The 17,877-nt window shown below is 45.5% G+C and overlaps 1 protein-coding gene across 2 annotated transcripts in view; it reads left to right on the top strand.

Moving 5' to 3' along the window:
• Nucleotides 1–17,525, top strand: part of ptk7b (protein tyrosine kinase 7b) — a 69,613-nt gene extending 52,088 nt beyond the window's left edge. For both annotated transcript variants that reach the window (XM_085182082.1, XM_085182084.1), the window contains exons 3-20: nt 2,771–2,873; nt 2,974–3,158; nt 4,725–4,872; nt 9,224–9,354; nt 10,676–10,942; nt 11,769–11,905; nt 12,026–12,161; nt 12,675–12,794; nt 13,099–13,248; nt 13,622–13,769; nt 14,218–14,345; nt 15,073–15,273; nt 15,547–15,708; nt 15,802–16,034; nt 16,137–16,217; nt 16,502–16,653; nt 16,750–16,928; nt 17,360–17,525. In XM_085182082.1, the coding sequence (XP_085038208.1) occupies nt 2,771–2,873; nt 2,974–3,158; nt 4,725–4,872; nt 9,224–9,354; nt 10,676–10,942; nt 11,769–11,905; nt 12,026–12,161; nt 12,675–12,794; nt 13,099–13,248; nt 13,622–13,769; nt 14,218–14,345; nt 15,073–15,273; nt 15,547–15,708; nt 15,802–16,034; nt 16,137–16,217; nt 16,502–16,653; nt 16,750–16,928; nt 17,360–17,520 (2,822 nt within the window). In that variant the 3' untranslated portion in view covers nt 17,521–17,525. The remainder of the gene's footprint in view (nt 1–2,770; nt 2,874–2,973; nt 3,159–4,724; nt 4,873–9,223; nt 9,355–10,675; nt 10,943–11,768; nt 11,906–12,025; nt 12,162–12,674; nt 12,795–13,098; nt 13,249–13,621; nt 13,770–14,217; nt 14,346–15,072; nt 15,274–15,546; nt 15,709–15,801; nt 16,035–16,136; nt 16,218–16,501; nt 16,654–16,749; nt 16,929–17,359) is intronic.
• The last annotated feature ends 352 nt before the right edge of the window (nt 17,526–17,877 follow it).

Below are 17,877 nucleotides of genomic sequence, written 5' to 3'. Positions count from 1 at the left end.
GCTGACCCCTGTCAGCCACAGCTGATAAAATCTGACACCTCGTCTAACACCGAGCTGGCTCAGTTAACAATTTTCCCCTGGAATCTGCCACACCACTGTTTTTTGGGGGTTTTTGGTTTTATAGCGATGTTTACAATACGAGGACACTATGCCATATGCTTTGGTTATTTTCATCCCCATGTGGTTTTGTCAATCAAATGAAATCCCCAGCCGTTTTGCAGAAACCCTTCTCTATGGCAACGAATCAGCTCACTGAGTGAAAGAGACGGACACACATTCAGCTGCTTTTCAGAGCGATGACTGAACGAGCCGTCCGATCATCTGTCTTGATGATATCCTCACGTTCATCCGTTATCATCCCCGTGTTGATAGCGCTTCCTGTTCTGCCTCCAACATAATAATTATAGGCTCCTAATTATGCCGTTAGCTGCCAGGCCCGCTCCAACACTTAGTCATGCATTCTGAGAGGGATTATGGGGAAGCATTTGCCACTAATAGGTTATGAAAGAGTGCCTTCTGTTTGTCGAGCGGACAGCTGGAGAAACCTGAGCTGTGAATGGAGCTGTGAGTGGTAAGAACGTGAGGCTGGTTTAAAAAGAAAGAAAATCCAGGTCAAACTGAAAATTAAGTGGATAGCCAGAATCGGTTTTAACGTGCCAGAGAAGAAAATAGGTCAGGACTGGTAGAAATTTTAGATACACAAGGCAGAGTGTGTTGTCTGCTGTTGTTTACAAATCTTTGTTGAAGGCTCTGATTAGCCAAACAGCGCGTCTGGTATTTCTCGTGCTGCTCGCTGTTTTATTCCTGAACATGCAAATGAGCATCTGATACATGAATTCAGATGACACCGTCCCTGATACTGAACCCACCCTCCTGTTCCTCCAGCCGAGTCGATACAATGCTTCGTTTGCAGATGACGTTTAATCTGACTGCCACTTGTACTCACCCTCGCTAATAAGACTTGTTATTCCGTCAAACTTTTTCTTACGCCCTCGTCTTCAGTGATTCATTGTCTCCCCGTCTGGTTTTGTGGGTCGCTTTTTGCTTTCAGTTCGCTAATAACAGGTCTGAGCATCGGGCCTTAGGCCTCGATAGCGCAGTTGCCCTTCATTACCTCCTCCTCCTCGAGTTAGCGGAGCTATTGCCTGGAATGGCCTTGAATGAGACACACAACTAATTTGCATCTGCTGAACTGTCTGATATTTGAGGACACTTGCACACATGCACTCAGGCTCGCGGGCAGAGCATCATCAGCTGTGTTTCGCATACACCATTGCATGTACAAACAGATGTATAAACACACGCACATACTTGCTCCACTGCTGAGCTATGCTTCCACACACACACACTGTTGTTGGCCGTCTGTGGTAGGAGGGAGGTAATGAGCAGTGCACGGCTCAGATGGGATATAAGGGAGGAGAATGGAAGCCCTGTTGCTGTAGAGATGGTTTCCCATGATCCCCTCAGGCTGCACAGCACCGCCAGTTCCTGAGTAATTCATTGTGACAGTTTTCCCTCTAGCGCCCCTTGTGACCTCACAGGGGTGCTGCGTCCTTCCTCCCTCCCTCCCTCTCCATCGCTCTCTCAGGTGGGCTCATACCATGCATATTTCATATATGATCCACACTGCAGCAGCACTGTTCAGCCAAGGGCCATAGGAATGGCGCAGCGTTAGTGGGATGTCTTACACTAATACACGCACAGCATACATATACAAAACCCCCACGGACTTGTGTAGAAATCGGGGGCAACCGAAACAAACATGCTCTCTCAGTGAGTTCACCCACTAACCGCAGTGTTTACACAGTCTCTGCACATCATACCTCAGCCTTTATACTGTCACGTAAATAACAATTAGCCCTTGTTCTCATTTAGTGTAAACACCAAGTGTTTGTGTAGTCAACAGTGGGAGAAGGGGAATTCCAGCAAGGTGTGCTAAGATGGTACTGCAGCTAAATCTAAGCTGTCACTAGCTAGCTTTTGTCTTTCTATGTAACAACTTTTTATCTGTCTCGCCAACCTGAACATGTTGAAGAGTCTTGGACTTGAGCAGGATGAAGGAAAGCTTTGTTGATGTCAGGTTTGACACACTATCTGCACATGTGTACTGGGCGAAATCCTTAATGTGCTCTTTGTTTCTGCCTGCAAAAGCCTGCTTCCATGTATGGGACTAATGCGGATCACTTTCCCACAATCTGTTTTTCTTCCTTTGTTCTTTTGTTCATCTATCACCAAGACACAAGCGATCAGCCTTCTTGTCTTTCATCGCGTTGTTGTGGCATTCATTTCTCCCTTGATGCAATAATGTAAACACACATAATTAGTTTTGAAGAACTGGGTTTTTTTTGATGGGCACACATTTGAAGGATTTCTAAAATTATAACTAGCAGGTGCTTTGTCACAACATGTTCACTGCTGCCTTATTTCATGGGCCGCTCTGACAGCAGAGTGTCGCTATTAGCAGTTAATGAACTTTTCATTTGAAAAGCGCCTCAAGGACTTGAATTACTGTGGTGAGTCCAGGACTGTGGTATGCTGATGTAAGCTGACCCACTAATGTGGTAGATGTGGAGTCATAGTGCTGTCACAGCGATGTTCTCCGCTCTCCCCTCGTCCCTGCTGCGCTCATTACCGTCGTCATGTGTCGCATGAGGACAGGACGACCACTTAACTCAATTTTTCCTCCTGTCCCTCTCCTCAGCTGTTCCCCCTGTCCTCTTGTGCTCCCTTACATCACTTACGGGATTTTCTGCCTCTTCTATCACTGCAGGGTTGGAGAGCGGAGGTGTGATTTTGAAGGAGCCCATCTCTGACAGGGAGATGGAGAACTCTTCACTGGTCACGTTGCGCTGTGATATTGATGGACATCCCCGGTGAGTCTCCTCCCACTTCAAGATCAAAATTCAGGTTTATGAGACGGTATTCAGAACGATTTCTCTTCCTCTTTCTCTTCCTCATCCTGCTGCTTCTCAGGCCGACATGCCAGTGGTTCAAGGACGGTGTGAAGCTGACGGAGAAAACTCATCAGATCAACAATAAAGAGAGGACGCTCACCTTCAAGAATGCCAGTCCGGATGATAATGGCCTGTACTACTGCTGCGCCAAAAATGCAGCTGGGCACGTGTGCAGTAACACCAACTACACTCTTAACATTATAGGTGTGTGAGTGACGTTGTGCAACAAATATCATTTCTGCAAGAATATAAAACTGACATATGATATATTATAAAGAAACATTAGGGCTGTAAGATGATACCATATTGATTTTACTTTGCAGTCAGGTGTGCTACTCGATCCACTAATTGATTGTAGTTCACTAATCAAAGGTTTTCAGGATGTAGTGAGTTTCCCACATTTCCGCACCTGGAAATGGAGACGACCAGGTGTGTGTGGTTAAAGAGCATTAGTGGTGAGAGAAAGCAGGAAGCAGAAAAAAGTTACAGTGCGTGTAATGTGATTACCTTTAAGTCTGTTAGCAACTTCCTCCCACACCACCCACACATACAGAACAATATTGTAACATGCCTTGTAAGAACAATAAGAGCAGCTCCCTCAGCATCAGGGTCTCCTCCGTGTGTCTAACAACAACTATCTCTGCTACAGTTTATTCTACAGGTAGGTTCTTTCCTACAAGCTCTCGTCGTGTTGTTTGCTGTTTCTCCCCCGTGTATAAGGTTTGCAGCACAGCACCCAATCAGCATTAGAAACCTGACGCCCCGTTCTGCTTCACATAGCCACCTGCAACACAGAGACATCGGATTAGCACCTGTGTTGAGAAAGAAAGGATAATTGTTCAGTTTCAGGTTACGGTGTCACCACCCTCTGCTCTTCTATAGGGCTTCACCTTAAGGAAAAGACTGACAGATTTAAACTGGTTTTCAGTGCACGCTCTCAGATCGTAGGCTGAGGCTTCCCGTCGACGTCCTGGGTGGGCCAGGTGTGCTCTGAATGCACGCCTTTCTTTATCTTCACTCGAACCACTCGTTATGTCCTATAACTGCTACTGGCACCATTCCTTCAGCAGCTCTGCTGATACTCACGTGTTTTCCCGATCTCTTTCTAGTGCGTGTGCGTTAACTCGACGTCCTTCTGCTTTGCATCCGGAGTGTAACAATTTAGTACAATCTGTGTAGCTATTACTCCTCCTTTAGGTTGTACCAGACCTAATCTGAAGTTTTGGCAGGTCTGAGCAGTGTTGGCTAACACTGAGAGGTCTGCTTGTGGCTGGTAGAAAGGGCCAAATGAAAGTGAACATAAGGAAAAATGCAGCAGCTGAAGCATTTTTCAGGTCATTTAAAACTCAGTGCAAAATCCGCAAACCCCAGTTTTAAATTACATATTAAATCAATCACTGAGTTTTTCTTCTTTCCTGTGGAGCTGATTCTAACCCTGTTTTCCAGGAATAACTAGTTTATGGACCATTGCAGAAAAGAAAAGGATTATCTCTTATGTGTGATTCTACGATCTGTAAGAGCAAAAAAAAAAAGAGAGAGAAAAGGCAGGGAAGCTGCTGGTTCTGTTTTCTGACCTCATTAAGTCTGTCCTAGGGGCCCCTGTGGTGTTGACACACTGCCACCTGAACACTGCTGGCTCACCAGCCTCCTGCTGCTGTTGGCAGCTTTTAATAAAGCCGGAGTAGTTTGGTGTGATGCACGAGCGTCCACGCAGATGGAACTTGATGGTCCGTTGCCTGTAATCATACAGATGTTCTACCTCTCTAACAGATAAGAGCTTCCCGCGGCCGGTGGTCACTCCTGAGGACCAGGTGGTAGTGAGGAACGGGGAGGCTGTGTTCCACTGCCAGTTCACTGCAGAGCCGGCGCCCACGTTGGAGTGGTACCACGAAAACGAGCTGATGGCAAACAAGTCCAGGTATGTTGAGTGCTAAATCTTTCCCCCTGTGTCACTTTGTTGTTTCTCATCATACAGTATTGTGTAAAAGTCGTGAGTCACTTTTCATTTCTTTATTATTTTTCCTTGAAGGAGCCAGACCTTGGTATAATTTATTAAAGTGATCTTGAGCAATAGTTCTCCAGACTTTTATTTTTCTTTCGACATTGGCTCCTATTTGACTTTTTTCCCTTGTCCATGGCCATTTTCAAAGGAAGGTTTGTTTCTTAAGCCACTTAACACTCTCATATGAATCATTCATGCACACAAAAGACACCTAATTCCAGGGATGAACCAGTGTAGTGTTTATATATAAGAGATAACCGAGCAAAGAAAAAAAATGATGACAGTTTCAGGGATAAAATAGTTTTTCCACACCAACAAAGTGAATCCTTGAAGAGCTGTTGGCTAAAAGTTGTCACAGCACAGTTTGATGTGTGTTCTTACAAATTTGAGGAAACTGGACAGAAGGAGGAAAGAAGTGACAGGCATGTACAGGACTTGAGAAATGCATCTGGCCCTTCTGTTGATCCATCTACTGTTTACTGACGCCTCATCAGAAATGGCCTCAGTGGAAGTGTGGCTGTTGTGAGTGCCTACAGCCATCTGTAAAATGTGGTGAAAGAAAGCCTGAACAAGAGAGTACAGGCTTTGCAGCATGATTCCCAACACACTGCCAATGCAGTAAAAGCACACCTGGATAGAAGAACACACACTGGAACACAGTCAGTCATGGATTGGCCTCCCGAGAGCCCAGACCTGTTGAAGAATAAAGGTGGTCACACCAAACCGTGACTGATAATTTGATAAATTGGACTGTTTTTGCCTTATATACCTTATTTCCATTGATGCTTATGTATGTTTAACTAAACCACTCTACTTATTATATATCTTTTCTAGTAAAATATAAAGAAATGAGATGTGGCTCAAGGCTTTTGCTCAGCGCTGCACGTCCTAACTACGATTCCTCCTCTTCCATCTTGCATCCACTCCCTTTTCACCCCTCTTCCTTCTCCTTATCATCATATAAGCATGATTCCTGTGTATCTGAGTGTGCAGCAATTGGTATTCCTATGAGCCCGATGAGGTGGAACCCCAGCATCGGGCTCTCGCCTCTCTATGTGCTGTTTCAACACAAAGCTCAAGATAAATTGCACATTGAGGAATGTTATTACTGGGGGAAAAAAGCATGGTAAAGTTTTTTTTTCTTCAGTCTGCACATCACTGGAACAAACCCATTCTCTATAACCTATCAGAGAAGCCTGCAGGTCTCCAGTGTCCACGCTCTGAGAGGAAAAGACCCTCGAGCTACACTCAGATTACCAGTAGATCCCCCGTCTTTATAAATAGGACTTTCATAATAAATTTCTACAGTGGGGCAAAAAAGTATTTAGTCAGCCACCGATTGTGCAAGTTCCCCCACTTAAAATGATGACAGAGGTCAGTAATTTGCACCAGAGGTACACTTCAACTGTGAGAGACAGAATGTGAAAAAAAAATCCATGAATTCACATGGTAGGATTTGTAAAGAATTTATTCGTAAATCAGGGTGGAAAATAAGTATTTGGTCACCTCAAACAAGGAAAATCCCTGGCTCTCACAGACCTGTAACGTCTTCTGTAAGAAGCTTTTCTGTCCCCCACTTGTTACCTGTATGAATGGCACCTGTTTGACCTCATCATCTGTATAAAAGACACCTGTCCACAGCCTCAACCAGTCAGACTCCAAACGCCGCCATGGCCAAGACCAAAGAGCTTTCGAAGGACACCAGGAAAAGAATTGTAGACCTGCACCAGACTGGGAAGAGTGAATCTACAATAGGCAAGCAGCTTGGTGTGAAAAAATCAACTGTGGGAGCAATCATCAGAAAATGGAAGACATACAAGACCACTGATAATCTCCCTCGATCTGGGGCTCCACGCAAGATCTCATCCCGTGGGGTCAAAATGATCATGAGAACGGTGAGCAAAGATCCCAGAACCACACGGGGGGACCTGGTGAATGACCTGCAGAGAGCTGGGACCAAAGTAACAAAGGTCACCATCAGTAACACACTACAATGGCAGGGAATCAAATCCCGCAGTGCCAGACGTGTTCCGCTGCTGAAGCCAGTGCATGTCCAGGCCCGTCTGAAGTTTGCCAGAGAGCACATGGATGATACAGCAGAGGATTGGGAGAATGTCATGTGGTCAGATGAAACCAAAGTAGAACTTTTTGGTATAAACTCAACCAAGTTGAGTTTATCGTGTTTGGAGGAAGAAGAATACTGAGTTGCATCCCAAGAACACCATACCTACTGTGAAGCATGGGGGTGGAAACATCATGCTATGGGGCTGTTTTTCTGCCAAGGGGACAGGACGACTGATCCGTGTTAAGGACAGAATGAATGGGGCCAAGTATCGTGAGATTTTGAGCCAAAACCTCCTTCCATCAGTGAGAACTTTGAAGATGAAACGAGGCTGGGTCTTCCAACATGACAATGATCCAAAACACACCGCCCGGGCAACAAAGGAGTGGCTCCGTAAGAAGCATTTGAAAGTCCTGGAGTGGCCTAGCCAGTCTCCAGACCTCAACCCCATAGAAAATCTGTGGCGGGAGTTGAAAGTCCGTGTTGCTCGGCGACAGCCCCAAAACATCACTGCTCTTGAGAAGATCTGCATGGAGGAATGGGCCAAAATACCAGCTACTGTGTGTGCAAACCTGGTAAAGACCTATAGTAAACGTTTGACCTCTGTTATTGCCAACAAAGGTTATGTTACAAAGTATTGAGTTGTATTTTTGTTATTGACCAAATACTTATTTTCCACCCTGATTTACGAATAAATTCTTTACAAATCCTACCATGTGAATTCATGGATTTTTTTTTTCACATTCTGTCTCTCACAGTTGAAGTGTACCTCTGGTGCAAATTACTGACCTCTGTCATCATTTTAAGTGGGGGAACTTGCACAATCGGTGGCTGACTAAATACTTTTTTGCCCCACTGTATATATCATGCCAGCTTTCATAGCGCCTCATGCTTATACATGAGCCCGTTCCGCTCGTAGAGTTACAATCCTGGTTTTCTATTTTGAAGTGATTACTGTGCCCGTTGAGCTAGGCAGGGTGAATGACTCCAATATCAATAGTTAGTCAATTGTGTAATGAGCCTGTCAGAGGCAGGTTTGGTCACCTAGGCAGTGATGATGACTCAGTAATAAGCATGGAAGCCTAACCTCTTTGTGGCTAGGTTATTCCACAGCAGCCTGGTGTTTTGTGTGATTTGGTTTATTGATCTAGGCTGATTATAGTCCCTAAGTTACGCAGCTCTCTGCAGTGATATCATCTGTGTCTGCACTTAGGCTGTTTAGATAACCTCCCCTAGCGAATGAATGAATAACTAGTGTAGACTGTTTTTCCAAATGTGTGAAACCAAGAAAAAAAACCACACACACCATCTGGAGCTTAAGGCTATTTTTTTGCAGCCAGTTTCTGCCCCACGGGTCAAACGTGTGAAACCATACTCGTGATTGCCTTTAAAAATCGCTCTTTGCTCATTTTGTTTTCTAGTTATTTTGGCCTGTTTCCACAGACTAGTTCTCCGTCTCTCAGGTGGAAATGTACACCAGCTCCCAAAGCTCATTTCCCTCTTTCTCCTAAACAAAGAAGAAGGGATGACACAGAAATCTCACTTTTCCTGAGGGAATCCACTGTGGAACTAGATATTCTTATATGAGTCCCCGCTTTTGGAAAACTCTTCTGAGGGAATGCAGATCATTCTGCAGCGGCTTTCCTTTTTCCTCTCCGAGTATTTGTTTTTCCCATGAGCTCTGCAGTGACTTGGGATCTTCTGTTTTTGCTGTGCCGGATGCTCAGCTCCTTTTCTGTCATCCCCGAAGCTGGCTTAAGGTCTGCCTTTAATTACTCCTCATTCTGTCCATCACTGACACTGATACTCCCATCGGCCTGACAGACTCCAGGGGCCAGCTGTCAGGACAGACCTCCTGAAGCACGAGATTTTTTTCTTTTTAATTAACTCAAAATGTAGGACACATTTGTTTCTTTGTTTTCTGTGGACAGATTCTTAGCATTTACCTCTACAGATTTAGAGCAGCAGATGGCTTGGGTTTACTGAATTGGGCCAAATTAGAATGGAAAGTCCAAATTTTCGGGCAGTTGACTTGCAGGTCAAAGCAAAACCTCTAAGAAAGGTTTGCAGATGCAGACTGAGAAAGATTTGAGGGTCGTTGGCTGTATTTGTGCAGAAATCTTCTCTCGGCTGTGCTTTTCTCTGCGAAGAATGTGCAAAATGTTGTTTGTGGATCAGTGATTGTTTCTTTCTCTTCTTCTACAGAGTCTTCCTTCTATCCAACGGGACTCTGCTGATCACCCAGGTCAAGCCCAGGAACACAGGGACCTACAAATGTGTCGGTCGCGGCCTCAGAGGATCACAGGTTACGCTGGAGGCCTCCCTCCTCATAGCTGGTACGTCAAACACGTACACACATACAAAACTCGAGTGTAAACAATTAGAAAACGCTGTTATCCTATAATCTGAGTGGAACGGGCTACATATGAACACTGCCCTCCATCTCTCCTGCTCTAATCCCCCCTCCCTCCCTCCCTCCTCCTCCTCCTTCTGCCGCTTTCACTTAGTGCCCAGATCTCTCCGATGATAATCACATTCCTGTATTGACATCCGGCCCAGCTGCATCCACTACCACGCGCTGTCCAGAAGCATTTTGCTGCTTCCCCTTCATATTGTTTCCTCTTACCGTCCAGCTGTTTTCCAAGCTTTTTTAGCCCATCAAGTTTCCTCCAAAGTGAACAGCACCTGGCACTCGCTTTACTTAAACAGTAGATGTTACATTAGATAACTCATCAGTGTGACTCAACCAGGGTAATGAGCAGTGTAATTAGGAGGTTGTGAAACGCCGAACGTCATTAAAACACGCTGCAGCTTTCCTTGCATGAAATGACTGTTTCTAAAGTGTAATAAATCAGTGTAATGTGAAAATGACATTTTAAGACTACAACAAATAAAAGTCTTTGGTGGTGCAAAAAAAGAAGAAGTTAAAAGGAAGGGGAACCAAATTATATACAAGTCCAAACACAGTGAAGCTGTTTTAATATTGTGCATGCACTAACAAAGCCGGCTGTTTCCTTGCGCCGCGTCTTCCCAGATAACCCCTTGAAACAACTTTAAAACAGCTCATTGAGGTTGAAACTACAACAAGATGACTGTAGTATCTTCTCATCTTACTAATCAGCCAGCTTTTTGAAATGCAAGTGCACGCACGTCAAATATTTTGAATAAGCTCAGGGCTAAAATTTCTTTGCATTTCAATGTCCCGGGCACTTTTTTTCTCCTTCCCCTCTCCAGCAGCCCATTTTCTCCCCCCAAGGGTTTTGGATTAACAAGGTACAACTGTATCTGCAGTTTTAACCCAGTGAACCACAGCTCCATTTAAATACCTTAATTCACTTAATCTGATGCTAATCCCTGCAGGCATTATAGGGGATTGTGTCACAGTAGAAGTCAGTGTTTAGGGACAAGTTGAAACAGTCGCTCCCATCGTGGCTCTGCCTCATTCATTTCAGTGCCCTCCCTCTTCTCGCAGCTCTGCTTCTCTTTCATCTGTTGAGAAATGTGTTTTCTTCTCATTAATTGATTTAGATCTCAGGCTCGTAGAAGGTTAAAGCACAGGTTGATGATTATTAGCGGTCCTCTAATAAATCAGCGTCAGCATTTGAATTGCAAAGTCAGTTCGTAACATTTGCTCGCTCTCTCTGGTTCCCGCTACAGAAATAGAAGACATGGTGCCCCGGGCGTCGAAGGTTTTCACAGTGGACACCCTGCAGCAGGTAGAATGCAACGCCCCACGTGGCAAACCTCCGCCAGTGGTGTGGTGGGAGAGAGAAGGTCAGCGGGTGCCCACAGAGGGCCGAGTACACCAAGATGGGAAATATCTGATCTTCAGTCCCACGGAGAAGGGAGATTCGGGCACCTACACCTGCGTGGCCGAGAATAAGGCTGGACGCAGGATACAGGAGGTCACCTTCACTGTGGCCAGTAAGTCCTACAAAGACCACTTTAAATGCACCCTAAATTCATTTTAAGTAAGTACAGAAAGTACTTTTAAAGTGGTTGTTTAATGTCGTTTGTATGTATACACAGAGATGATCAAAGTTTAGATTGTAACTGTGGTGTTGCAGGCATTTAAGACAGGAGCTAAAGGATAGAGTGTTTTTGGATTGAAATATTGCTGAAGTACCCTAAAGGTTGTTGTAATAACACTGTGAACACCTTTAGATCCTGGCTTGAAAAAGCTAAGAAGCATGATGCGTAGAGCATGAAGTAACAGGGCAGAGCGCAAGCTTGCCAATGTTAGCAGGATACATCCAGTATCCCAGATGTATCCTACAGTAGGTTTATTAATGCTGGGAGCATTGGGTCCTCTAACACAGCGGTCCCCAACCCCCGGGCCTCGGACCAGTACCGGTCCGTGAGTCGTTTGGTACCGGGCCGAGAGTTGAGGCTCAGGTGTGAAATGTATGGTTTTCGAGGTTTTTATCGGTTTTCAGCGTTATTTTGTTATTGTTTTTTTATCGTTAACTCGGTTTTCCTGGGTCTTTTCACGTGTATTATGAATAAATCTTCTTTTTTTCGGTACCGATACTAGTTTTATTTTGTTGTATTTATCCGCGACACCTTAAAGGCCGGTCCGTGAAAATAATGTCGGGCATAAACCGGTCCGTAGCGCAAATAAGGTTGGGGACCGCTGCTCTAACAGAAGCTAATGTGTATTTTGTCTGTTCAGTGAGCCTAGGTGATTGACACATTGGATATTCCTTCAGGGCAGCGATATGTAGCTCAAGAGTTGTCTCTATGTCCACAGCTCCGCCAGTGTGGGTGGACATGCCTAAGGACAGCCATTTAGAAGAAGGTAAACCCGGTTACCTCCACTGTCACGCTCAAGCCAACCTCCAACCTGAGGTCACATGGTTCCGCAGCAGCAACATCATTCAGCCCGAGGTAAGTTTTCACATTCCTCATTGTCTTTTTCTTTTAACGACATACAGAAGAAAGCTGGTCTGTTTGTGCCTTCACAGTTTTACTAAAACTTTTTTTGTTTGTTTTTTTTTGTCTCACCAGGACATCCGGTTTAAGATATTCCCTAACGGGACCCTCAGGATCAACAATGTGGAGGTCTATGATGCACATGTGTACAGCTGTCAAACCAAAACTCTGGGTGGACAGCTGATGGGATTTGCTAAGGTCGCTGTGCTTGGTAAGATGCGTGGGAATCACTTAGCTGATCAGTAGATACAGTGGATTATCCTTTGTTTGCTCCAAATCTATTTGAAGATATTTCCCGGAGATAAAGATGATGTGTAATGAGCGAGGGAATGATGAGCAATACAGCGCTGAGATGAAAAATAAATGCGATGTGGTCATGGCTGTGGGCTTGTGTGCGTGGTTTTCTGTAACTGTGTTGTGGATCTGGGGATCCTGCAGGACACCCACAGAGATATAAAATATGACTCACACACAGCAGCTTTAGCTTAGCCTCCATTTGTAACGTGGTATCTCCATGATCACTTCCTATCTGATCTCATAAAAGGTGTGACATGCCACAGCTTTATATGATCTCAACCTCTGATAGATCTCAGCTTTTACGCTCATCAGATCTGTGTGCTCGTCGTGCCTGTTGACACATTTTCCCAAATATGTCTGAACATGATTTGCGTGAGCTTGGTGTCATCCGTGTGTGATTTGTGCTGTGCTTTTACTTGTGTTTCAGAGAAACTAAAGTTCACCCCGACCCCGCAGCCTTCCCAGTGCTTGGAATTGGACAAAGAGATCCCCATCCAGTGCTCGGCTAAAGGAAGAGAGCCCCCCACCATCCGCTGGTCCAAAGCAGGTCTGCTGCCACTGATTCCACTTGCTATAGCTTCAGATCTGATAAGGAATGGCTGTTGAGCGATATTTCACCCAGAACCCTTTAGCAGGCATTAATTCTTCAATGCTTATGATGACAAATGTTATTTCCGCATGAATATGTAGCAACCTGTGTAGAATAAACACAACGTGAGGGCGATTTATCACCACAGATCATTTCCCTTCTCCATCTGCAGTAGCCATAATAGTCTAATTAACCACTTGAATCCCACATGGATAACCAGACCAGCTCTTGTCCCCGTGTGTCTCTCTGGCTCCCCCTGCAGATGGAGGAGAGCTGCCGCCTCACGTCAAGCAGAAAAACGGCCAGCTCCGTTTCACCAAAGTCACTCGAAGCGACGCTGGCAACTACACCTGCATCGCCTCCAACAGCCTCCAGGGGGAGATCCGGGCCTTTGTGACCCTCACCGTAGCCGGTAAACCACTGTCTCATCGTCATGGAAGCAGGGAGTAGTGAAAGAAAGGGTCCACGCTACTGTATTAGTCATCAGCCCCACATCAGGAGGACTTGTGGTCTTGGTGCATGTGAGGGTGGTTTTATAGCAAGGCGGTCACTGATCATTGCCATTAAGTTTCAAACACAGCAGCATTTATTGTGTAGTTGGTGGCCTTTTTACAGTCTGGTTAATGAATTGCATTTGGGTTGTAGATTATCTGGGAGGACAGTGACCACAATCAGCACAAGCTGTAAAAGAGGTGCTGTCGCCCCAGATGTGGTTAAAGTGTTGTATTAATACGATTTGTTTGTTTCTGTGCGTGTTTGTGTGTGTGCTTTTTGTGCACAAACAGTGCACGTTCGCTTCAAGGTGGAACCAGACAACACGACGGTGTACCAGGGTCACACTGCGATCCTGCACTGTCAGGCCACGGGCGATCCCAAGCCTCACATCCACTGGGTGGGTAAAGACAAGCCGCTGGACATCAGTAATAACAGAAGGTAAACGAAACACATTTGTCTTCTCCACAGCTCAGCCTTCGTGGATTAGGATTACACAGTTTACACGACTGATTACAGCTCCATCTCCACACATTCATTGTGGATTTAGCTTGTGCTAACATAGAATTATAACCTTGGAAACAAACGAGTATGAGCGTTCACGTTTCATTTGCTCCGTCAGAACGTGCCAGAGCAAATAAAGCTATTATTTAAACATGCTTACCCCACTTTCCTGTGCTGGGCCAATCATAGCCCTATTGGTCTAATTTGGTAATGTTAGCAAAATATATGAATGTATTCTGAAGCATTGCATTTCTTGACCCTGAATTGCACAAATTATAGCCATTATCTTTAAATCAGAAGATGTTTTTTAATGACGCTGATATAAAATCAGATTCAGATTGGACACTGAGACCTCTGTGTTTTTCTGTCCCGCTCCTTCTTCCAGGTTCCAAACGATGCCCAATGGCTCCCTAGTGATCAGGGACGTGACTACGGATGACACCGGCAAATATACCTGTGTGGCCGGAAACAGCTGCAGCATCAAAGACCGCGTTGCTCAGCTGTATGTAGTGGGTGAGTTTGGCACGCTCGTACATACTTGCATACACAGGCTTTGCTTTATCAGGAGCAAATGGGCACAGAATCACGAGTGTAGGGTGAAGGCTTTAATTAAACCTTCAGCCTCTGTCTGTCATCCGTGCGGGCAGGTTAATAACCACAGGCGCGTCTCTGACGCCACGGCTGTCACCGAGGTGATGGGATCGGGCAGACGCTGGATCTAATAAAGCTTCGCACTCTGTGGCTCCTTGTGTGCCGACAAAAGCTGAAAATTACAGTCACACACTAGCACTCGTGTCCCACATCACCTCATTTTCTCCCAAAGTAGCAGGATGGTATCCCAGCTTTGCCTTTTTGTTTTGAGACAATTAAATTTAGATGTTTGTCATGCCTTGTAAAAGACAAGTAATTGACTGTGACAGGGCAGCTCAGATAAATGGAAGGACCGTATGTATGTTTGTAAGTAGGTTTGTGGTTTTAACTGTGTTAAAATTCACCACAAATACCTTTTCTATCATCCGCTTGTTCAAATCTTATTTTTAAAATCTTGTTCAATGAAACGTTTACGTTCGTGTTTACACTAAAGTTGATGCTTTTACCATCGACTGTGTTGCGTCTTTCACTGTGGTGAAAGATTTAGCATACTGGTAACACAGTATGTTGTGTGTAAGACTTAAATCCATGCACAGTGTACTTCTTAGCCACGTTTTAGTCAGCCTCAATTTTCACCTGTGCCAAACAGACAAACCGGTGCATTTCCCGAGTGAAGAGGATGAAAAGGCTCCTTACAAGATGATCCAAACAATCGGTCTGTCGGTGGGAGCGGCTGTGGCCTACATCATTGTGGTCCTGGGACTCATGTTCTACTGCAAGAAGAGACGCAACGCCCAAAGAATGCAGAAGGGCCAGGATGGAGAGGAGCCCGAGATGGAGTGCCTTAATGGTATGATTGCTGATAAAGTTGTGGTTGTACAGTTACACAATAATCCTGTATGCTATTTCAAGATCTTTGCTGCCACCCTGTGTTCATTTTATTGATTACACTTAACATGTAAAAAGGCAAAAAAGTTTTGAGCAGAGCAGCAAGTATCAGTTTGTTTCCTCCGTATATACAATGCATTTTAACATATTATATAAAACATGTTCTAAAGATTTATTCATATTTGTACTACGTCTGTGACCTTTGACCCAGTAGATTATTTGTTGTGTTCATCAGGCGGAGCAGTTCAACAGAACGGCCACACCACTGCTGAGATCCAGGAAGAGGTGGCGCTCACCAACATGGGTACCATCGCAACCACAGAGAAACGCCACAGCCACGTCAACAACGATAAGCTCCACTTTCCCCGGACAAACCTACAGACCATCACGACTTTAGGTATAGTCTATGCATCTCTGTTTTCTGTGGAAAAAAAGTGTATTATGCTTCTGCGCTCACATTTTGCTGTGTGTCACGTGAATGTTTGCTCAGGAAAAGGGGAGTTTGGGGAGGTGCTGCTATCCAAAGCTAAGGGAATCGAAGAGGGCGAGGAGGAGACGGTGGTTCTTGTGAAGAGCCTGCAGACCAGAGATGAGCAGCTCCAACTCGACTTCCGCCGGGAAGCAGAAATGTTCGCCAAGCTAAGCCACCCCAACGTCGTCCGCCTGCTGGGCCTCTGCAGGGAGGCGGATCCTCACTACATGATCCTAGAGTACTATGACCTGGTAATCTCACACTAACACACATACAGACACAAACACAAGAAGTGCAGAAATGTTGTTTTGTACCTGACACACTGCTCTCTATGTCTGCTTTTCTCATGCCAGGGAGATCTAAAGCAGTTCCTGAGAATTTCCAAAAGCAAAGATGACAAAGTCAAGAGTCAGCCTATCAGCACCAAGACCAAAGTAAGCAGTGATCTGTGCAGCATGAGTGACGTATAACAGCCTTCTGCACACCAGAAGCCATTGAAATAAACGGAAATAAACTGTTATACAGAGCTCTGTATTTTTGTCTTTGGGCTCTGCTGCAATATCGTGTTGGTCATCCTGTCTGAAACAGGCCATTGTAGCTTGACTTTTAACCTTCTGCACTCATCACTGTTAAGTTGAACTTTGCTCACTTTGAACTTCTATGTTCTTATCAAAGTCTCTCTACCATGACACCCCCCCCCTTTTTTTTCCCCCTCCAGGTTTCCATCTGCACTCAGGTGGCTCAGGGCATGGAGCATCTTTCCAATCACCGCTTCGTTCACAAAGACCTCGCCGCCCGAAACTGCCTGATCAGCAGTCAGAGGCGTGTCAAAGTGTCGTCACTCAGCCTCAGCAAGGACGTTTACAACAGGTCTGTTCAAAAACATACAATAAAGTCTCCTCTGAGTAGAATCATCTGGTTAATATTTCCATCCCTTTGTTATTTCTCTGGTGTTCACATGTGTAGTGAGTACTACCACTACAGGCAGGCGTGGATCCCGCTGCGTTGGCTCCCAACAGAGTCTGTGTTTGAAGATGACTTCTCCACCAAGTCGGACGTGTGGGCCTTCGGAGTGTTGATGTGGGAAGTATTCAGTCACGGGGAAATGCCATACACCAAACTGAGCGACGACGAAGTGTTAGAAGGTGAGTTTGATGCTGCGACACATTACGATCGTGGGGGCGATCGTGGCTCAAGAGTTGGGAGTTCGCCTTGTAATCGGAAGGTTGCCGGTTCGAGCCCCGGCTTAGACAGTCTCGGTCGTTGTGTCCTTGGGCAAGACACTTCACCCATTGCCTACTGGTGGTGGTCAGAGGGCCCGGTGGCGCCAGTGTCCGGCAGCCTCGCCTCTGTCAGTGCGCCCCAGGGTGGCTGTGGCTACAATGTAGCTTGCCATCACCAGTGTGTGAATGTGTTTGTGAATGGGTGGATGACTGGATATGTAAAGCGCTTTGGGGTTCTTAGGGACTAGTAAAGCGCTGTATAAATACAGGCCATTTACCATTTACCATTACTGTCTTTACCCCAGGAAGAGGGAATCGCTCTTTAAAAGGCATCTCATTCCATTTTTCTGCAGGTCTCCAGGCAGGAAAGCTGAAGCTACCCCTTCCGGACGGATGCCCCTCTAAAATCTACAAGCTGATGGTCCGCTGCTGGGCGCTGAGCCTCAAAGAGCGCCCCTCGTTCACCGACATAGTCCACGCCCTGGGAGAGCTGCCCTCTGACAGCAAAGTCTGAAGTGACCAATCATCTCACAGCAGAAAGGAAACTGTTACCAACTCTGCCCCGCCCCCCTTCCCCTAAAATACAGAGAGGAATGCTGGATTATTTAGTCTCACACATTTCAGGGAAGAGGGTTGAGGGGGAAGAAAAAAGAAAAAAAAAACTTTAATTTTTTATGCATTTCAACAATTTTTTGAGTGTGGATTAGACTTGTTTGCTATATGAGTGGAACTGCACTCACCTTTGTATGAATGGCTTCGTGCGAGCAGTGCCAGGAGTTTGCCTTCACCGCAGTATGGACGATCCTCCCCCACCTCCAGCCTCCGCCTGTGGTTCCACTGTGACCCCGCCTGTCTGCGGCCGTTTTCATTT

The sequence above is a fragment of the Neolamprologus multifasciatus genome, chromosome 13, assembly GCF_963576455.1.
Source record: "Neolamprologus multifasciatus chromosome 13, fNeoMul1.2, whole genome shotgun sequence".
Classification (NCBI taxonomy): Eukaryota; Metazoa; Chordata; class Actinopteri; order Cichliformes; family Cichlidae; genus Neolamprologus; species Neolamprologus multifasciatus.
This window is presented reverse-complemented; position numbering and strand designations above follow the sequence as displayed.